This window comes from Aphidius gifuensis, linkage group LG6 (genome assembly GCF_014905175.1).
Source record: "Aphidius gifuensis isolate YNYX2018 linkage group LG6, ASM1490517v1, whole genome shotgun sequence".
Lineage (NCBI taxonomy): Eukaryota > Metazoa > Arthropoda > Insecta > Hymenoptera > Braconidae > Aphidius > Aphidius gifuensis.
In genome coordinates this window covers 11852157-11860147 of record NC_057793.1, presented here as the reverse complement: position 1 = coordinate 11860147, position 7991 = coordinate 11852157, and the positions used below count along the sequence as shown (strand labels likewise).

At 30.8% G+C, this 7991-nt stretch overlaps 1 protein-coding gene across 1 annotated transcript; it reads right to left on the bottom strand.

Moving 5' to 3' along the window:
• Nucleotides 1-5681: 5681 nt before the first annotated feature.
• On the bottom strand, nt 5682-7761 carry LOC122859845. Its single transcript, XM_044163528.1, has 5 exons — nt 7689-7761; nt 7507-7614; nt 7385-7435; nt 7226-7306; nt 5682-5713 (listed from the first exon to the last, which is right to left on the bottom strand). Exons 1-5 carry the CDS (start codon nt 7759-7761, stop codon nt 5682-5684), a joined length of 345 nt encoding a protein of 114 aa, XP_044019463.1.
• Nucleotides 7762-7991: the final 230 nt, after the last annotated feature.

The following is a 7991-nucleotide window of genomic DNA, read 5'->3' as shown; positions in this document are numbered from 1 at the left end:
ATGCCAACTAATCCCTCAAACTGACAACGTTTGCCATTAGAAAAATGTTGCAGTTTGAGGACAATGAGGATTAGGCCGCTGACCTCGAAGACCACCCAGTCTTTCGAGAAATTAAATAATTTATATGTAAAAACATTTTGGAAGTTTTGTCGGGTCCAAGCGACGCTTATACAAGCGTCGTTTGGCCTTCTAGAATTTTCCAGATTTTTCATTATTAAGGCCCAGAAGCTGGTTAGCGTCCTGGACCTTTTTTCTAATCAGTTGCATTCGCAATCCCGTAGCCTACGGAACTTTCTCTTGTCACTTGCTCTTACAAAAAATCAACTTAAATAAATTTACAAGTTAATAAATAAATTAAATAATAATATAAATTTAAATAATAAGTTTAAATAATGAAAACTAAAATTAAACGATAAAAAATATAAAAATTATTATTGTGTTAATTATTTAAATTACGTATCCTATACTTCATTACCAGATATAAATCCCTTAACGGGCAATATATCCAACAAATCTGTTTCCTAATAATTTGACGTTTCTATTAAAAAATTATTTATTTGCATGTGATACAATATCGAGTCTTAGATGAAAGTATTGTCAATTATTTTGAATGGACATATCATGAAATTATATTAAGCTGTCTGTCAACCTGATCTTGGAATTGTGAAGAAAACCGCGGCGTTAAAGTTCGTTTGTGTAATAAGGATAAAACGTGATATTTTTTTATTTCGATTTTATTTTTCAAACACAGGCAGCTTTAATTCTCCCAAATTATTTATCATCGTTTGTTTGAATTTTTTATTTTTTTTTGTTAAATTGAATAGAAATTTAGTATATACAGTAGTACTAAGCTAACGTAAAGAACAACTTTAACGAGTTTGTTCTTTACAAAAATTATATTTTTGATTTTGTATATTATATGAAAGTGTCTAGGATATATTAGGGTTTTAAAATTATTTGGTCGCGTTCGATTAGGATCCGAGGGGGAAATAGATGACATACGAAAGAGAAACGTGGTCTCCGTTTTGTTCTGTCGTTCGTCGTACAAGTTTGGGGGGCTCAAAAAAATAATCATAACTAAAATATGAAATAATATAAAATAAAATGAAGAGATATTTTAATTGCGGGATTTTTTGATTTCCAAAATATTTTATTGTTTAAACAACATATTATTTATAATGTTATTAATTGTTATTGGAAAATTTAGAAATATTAAAGTATTTTAATAAAAATATTGACTAATAAATAAAAGAAATATTTTTTTTTTTCCGGTATAAACAATTAAATTATGAATGAATAAATTGATACAATAATAGAAGTATAACATTTTCTTAATTTTATAATTTCATCGGTCAAAATATTCAATATAATACGGTTTTTCTCCTAGTTTGACTAATTGTATGGGAAAAAAGGGTTAAATCAGACGAATGACTTGACATAAAATGATCTAGATATAAAAAAGAATCGTCAGCCATTTTTCCTTCAGCTCTTCATTTATTCAAATAAATGAAAATGTAACTATAATAATTGTTTGAAAGAATACATGATAAGCCGATGGTTCGTTTTTTTCTTTAGATTATTTGACCTATGGTCGTTTTTGCGATTTAACCCTTTTTATATACTGTTGAAAAATTATTAACATTTCATTAAATTTTTTTTATGCAGTTATTATAATCATTGTCAACCTTTATTTTTCAGTACAAAATGTTAATATGCACAATGAAAACATTGAATGCGAAAATGTTGATATGCACAATAAAAACATTGAATACGAAAATGTTGATATGCACAACGAAAACATTGAATACAGAAATCTAATTAGTCTTAATGACTATGAGAATGAAAGCGATGTCAATCACGAAGTTTGCGACAGCAAAATTGGCGGCCTGAAAATTACAGATCTGAAATTTTTATTCAATCAATTACACGAGAAGTTTGATAATAATCATCGTGAAGGCTGTAATGGGCGTTTCGAAAACATACGTATCATGGAAACCGTCAACCGCGGCCTTAGATCAAAAATATCATTTTGTTGTGTAGGTATTAGGCCGAAATTTTGGCAGCATGTGTGGACAACCCCCAAAAATCCAAAAGAAGGACTTGAACTAAATGATGGTGCAGTTGTAGCTACATTGGATACTGGGATGGGCTACTTAACACTCAAAGAATCATGTGCAATGATGAACATCCGTGCTATGTGTGAAGCAACTTACAGGAAAAGACGAGAACGTCTAAGTACATACATTATGGGATTGCGTGAAGAACAAGTCATTAAAACTATACCGGAAGAAATCGATCACGCGAAAGCCATCGGCAATGTTACACAGATGGTATTCAAAAAACTACTGTCAAGGTTGACGGTCGTTGGACCAAGTGAAGCTATGGCTTTTTCTCAAAATACGATTCATTATCTGGTTGTGCAGTAATCATAGGTTATTATACACGTAAAGTTATCGCGTATGACACTAGAAATAAGGTCTGTGGGTTTTGTCAACGAAATGGTGAAGATAAAAAACACCCTGATGGAAGTGATTGCACAAAAAACTGGGGAAAAAATCAGCCGTCAACAGCCATGGAACAAAGTATCCTAGTACAGCTTTTTAAGACGAGTGTGCAAACGGATGAAAAAGATAAACATTTAAGTATAATTTACCGAAAAGTGATTGCTGATGGAGATAGTTCTGTTGTGAATGCAATTAATGACGCTCGTCCCTATGCCAAATATAATATCTTCAATATGCCTGAAATCGAATGTTCAAATCATTTATATCGAAATTTTGGTAGCAAGTTACGAAAAATAGCTATCACAGGAAAAATACGTTTTCGGCCGGAACGCAAATTTGCAACAGTCAAATATATACGTGATTGTATATCAAGGTGTGCTTTCAGAATGAGACGATTCGTTAAGGGTGCAGTGGCAACTCGAAGCAATATGAGTTCAAGAAGAAAAAAAATTAAATATTTGATTCAAGACATTCATGACATAACTGATCAATTTTTCGGCTGCCACGAAAAATGCGAAAAAAATAATGAAGATTGTAAAAAGTATGACAAAGATTTGGTCGACGTACTGAAAGCAAATGGATTATATGCAAAAATTACTGAAATTATTGAAAGGTTAGAAAAAAATGCTGACAGTCTATTAGAAAATGAAACGACTAACGATTGTAAAGCACTCATGGTAATAATTGCAAAAATGATCGCTGGAAAACGTATTAATTTTTGTATTTGTGAATTATATGATTTACGTACAGCATTAGCTATCGTTCAAAACAATACACAAAGTGTTTGCTCTCTTCTAATCGAATGTTGTGGTCAGAAGGTTCCTAGTGTAGCGATGGAAATGGAAACAAGCAGGCAGCAAGCAGTACGCCGATCGAGAGATTGTCAAAGAAAACATCAAAAACGTTATCTCCATAATTCACATGGTGCTGACAAATACTATGGGCCATGGGCACAATAGCCTGACATGTCACAGGAAGTATATGATAGCATGGTGAAAAAAAGAATTAGAGCGACTAGAACGAAATAAACTCAATAGAATACAAATAGAAATAGATACAAGAGATCAATTCCAATGTAAAAAATGGAGAGAATTACGTATATACATGATAACTGCTTCAAACTTCGAAGATATATTTTGAAAAGAAAAACAACATCTTGTCATAATATATTAGATAAATTACTTTATAAAGAACCATTTGTCAATAATCATATGAAATTTAGACAGTTGGCAAAACCAAATGCAAGAAAAGAACTAGAGAATAAACTAGGTAAAATAAATAGTTGTTGTGGTCTGTTTATTCATGAAGATTATCCAATGCTAGGTGCAAGTCCTGATGGAATCGTGAAGGATGAAAATAAGACAGTAAAAATTAAAACTTTATCTACACATCGACTCATGACTCCCGATAAAGTTATTACAAAAAATGTCGTAGATTATAACGATAGCCGAAAACCGAATGAATTAAAAAAAGCCATCAATATTTTTATCAAGTTCAAGGACAACTCAATATCACTAATTGTGAGTCATGTTCTTTTGTTATTAACACTCTTTTGAGGATAAAATATTTCGAAGTACCAGAGATAACAATTTCTGGAAAACCAAAATGGAACCAAAGCTAGTGAAGTTTTACGAAGAGGCTTTTCTACCTGAGCTGATTGACAGCCGAATAAAAAAAGGCATGAAAGTGAGAGAAATGTCAGACTTTGTTAAATCTGTAAAAAAACATAAAAAAAAAGTAAAAATCTCAAAAGAGGTAGATAGCAGTATAAATGACGAAGAACAAGGAAACAATTCACAAACGGCCGATAAAGATTCTCATAATATGAGTGAAGATGAAGGAATTCATGACAATAGTGTCGACGGAATGGATGTTGATGAAAAAAGTGACTATACGGATGATGATTCGTATTCTGACGAAGATCATAGCACAGAAGAGATTAATGATGAGTTCTTAAGTGATTCAGATAATAAAGAAAATAAAACTGACTTTGAAGTATTAAGTGACGAAAATGAAGATGAGGAAGCTGATACAATTCAAGATTTTAGAACCCGACTAATAGTTGATTTATTGAATAAAACAACGAGCATGCCAAATAAATTTATCAGTTTGTGTGGATCTGGTAGTGATTGTTGTTATGAAAGATTGCAGCCGGGGAATGAATTATGTGGGGTAGTCGTAGAAGCCTTCCTCAAATACTGTGAATGTGTTGCCAAAAAAAAAAATTTCTATTTTATAACCTTCATGACAACATTCTGTCTTCCTCTTCTTGGAGGAACAGGTGCTTCAAAAAATTCCAATACATGGGCAAACAATAACAAAATTGAAAGTTACAAGTTATGGCTTATTCCAATAAATAATAACCTTAATCATTGGATGATATTAATTATTGACTTTCTTCACAAAGCAATTCTCTACTTAGATTCGATGTATGGAGATGTACCTCAACTTGTAACAGAAGGAATAATGGGATTAGTTGGTAAATATTTTCTTCGAGGCTGTCAAATTTTTACCTTGGTTTCGGAAAATCACCGAACGGTAACTAATCGATAATTGTCGTTGACACTATAGTTAATAAAAAACTTTTTATTACCCTATTACCATAGACCGGACGATTTTTCAACGCACGATAAGAAGATAATGCAATACATTTATAGGACGATATATATGTTTATTGTTTACGTTGATGAATAGATAAAAAAAAATTTCAATATGTACGTTTTTTGTTCATATAAAGCGTTTACTGGGAATATTGCCAGACAGTAAAGAACTGACTATCATTATTAACAATTGATCAATGAAAATTATTCCTTTAATTAATATTGTAGATTATAATTTTTTGAAGATCATCCATTGGATGATATGGATATTAAGTCTTATCAATAAATAAATAAAAAAAAATTGAATAAAATTTACTCGGGCAAAAGTTGGAGGCTCTTCAGATTAGCGCCTAGAGTCTTTCTAAGTTGAGAAAATGAAAGGTAAACGGACTTTTAGCGCCACCAATTAGGTACTACATTACAAAATTAACGACGCTGCTGACGGTAAAAAAATTCACACTTTATGTTATTATTTATGAAAAATTAAAAAAATTTTTTGTTTCTATATAAAAAAAAATAGCACCATTCCCTCTGCCAATGTTTTTCGAACCTGCTGTAAAAGTTTTATGAGTTTATATCAATTATATTTTGAATGAAATAGATTGCTCGCTAATGGTAAATAAAAAAAAAAAATTATTTATTTATAAATTGTTGATGCAGATTGCCCTTCGTTATTGTATTTTTAACATCTGGACAAAATTTTATACAATTCTATCAGTTTGTTGAGCGTAAAATAAATGTCAAATCTCAATTATGTTACCGACCACTCAGATGCAACGTTTCCCCTTAAGCAGTGAAATTTATATATTAAAATAATGCGGTAATTATGTCAGGAATTCAAGATATTCTTTGTGATTTGTAATTTTTTTATATCATTTTAAATTATACAATATCGAAAAATGAGTATAAAATTTTGTATTTTCATAGATTTTTTTGTTATAAATTATCGTTGTCTAGAACGATATTGCTATGAACATTCAGTACTTAAAACAGGTATAGATTTTAAAGCTAATAAAGCATCAGGATTTTCCTGTAATTTTTTTGGTTACACTATCCAGAAAAATACCCGCATCGATTTCAGTTTATATAAAGATGACGGTTCTGACATTGTAGGAATCAGTGTGTCGATCAAGAAATACACACGTTCTTTGAGACTGAAACAGTGTGTGAATCTCCAAAATAATGTGTAAATCTTAAATCATCAATAATACAGGGCCCTTAATCTAGTGCTATTAGATAGACAAAATAAATAGATAAATATCGCTACAATATATATTGCTTAAATAGTTAATAATAAACGATACAAGATGAATTATAACAAGTAAATAATATTGAATATAACCAACCAGTTACCTACGGATAATTCTATGACCCGCGCTCGTATAATTTCTTGGAAAGAAACTTGTAGGAGATAATAATTTAAAACTCATTAATCAGAAACTTTCGAGAAGCGATTAAGTTTACGAATCAAGAGATGACTAAAAAGTGGCCATTTAATCAAAAGTGAAATAATTATTAGCTGTTGATAGTTATTATTAAAACTAAATAAGTTAAGTTGCCCGGACTTGGACACGAGTAGTGTAGCTATAGGCGTTCTATGACAGAGGGTGGTCGAAAAAAGGTAGATCGGCGAGGGGACAGGGGAATGAGATCGGTAAAACAGAGATGGTAAAGAAATTTTTTACCCTCGGTCGGTAATACAGATTTTGTCATTTTAAATTGCGATGTCCGATGTTCCCATGTAGTATGTCCAATGTTCCCATGTTCCCATGTTCCCATGTTCCCATGTAGTATGTCCCATGTTACCATGTAGTATGTGTTATGTTCCCATGTTCCTATGTAGTATAGGTTATGTTCCCATGTTCCCATGTAGTATGTGTTATGTTCCCATGTGTTATGTTCCCATGTCCCATGTTCCCATGCCGCTGAAAAATGTAAAAAAGTCATAGGGGTAACAAAAAAATAAATGAATTATTTAATTTTTTATATTGATCAATTTTATTAATTATTATCTACTAGTTAAATATAATTCTCTCAGCATTTAAAAAAATAGGAATTCGTTATTATATTTTTTCCTTTTTATATATTATTCTTCTATGGCAACATCATTATTTTGTGTACTTGAAACTTCGTTAGTTTCAATATCAGATTCTTGATTTACATCCATCTCTTGATCTGACTCATACGTAACACTGCAAAGTTCTACAACAAAAATTAAAAAATATAAATTAGCATTCATATTACTACCTTTTTCATTATAATAAAGAAATATTTACTCACCAACAGTTATAGTTGTACCATATCGATCATCTGGTATCAATGAATATTTTGCTAGAAAAAATTTATATATTGACATAAATATTATAAAAAAATATATCAGAAAAAATCACACAAATTATTACCTCCAAGTGATGGGAATATTATGAGATGGTCCAACTCATCCATAGCCAAGTCAGACTCATCTTCCAATACTGTACTATTATCATTTGCCTCGTTAGCAGGAATATTGTCTAAAAGCATTAATTTATTATTATCAGTGGTACTTAGAATCTTAATTTTTACAAATAAAAAATAAAATACATACAAACTCTAAATCGTGGTCTTGCATCTAAATCATCATCATCATACATTTGAAAACCACTTAGTCTTGGAAACATAGTGCTAGCTATTAAACCTCTGAGAATAGCTTCAATATGATATTTTATCTAATAAATAAATAAATAAATAAATTATTGAATTATATTTGTAAAATATTTATAAATAAATTACTAACCAATACTAAATTCTGGTGGCGCAATACCGGTGGAATAGGACGATTCATGCGTTGTGCATATCGCCAATTCATTTCCGTTTCACATAATCTGCGAAGAGCGTCTCGATGAGGAGC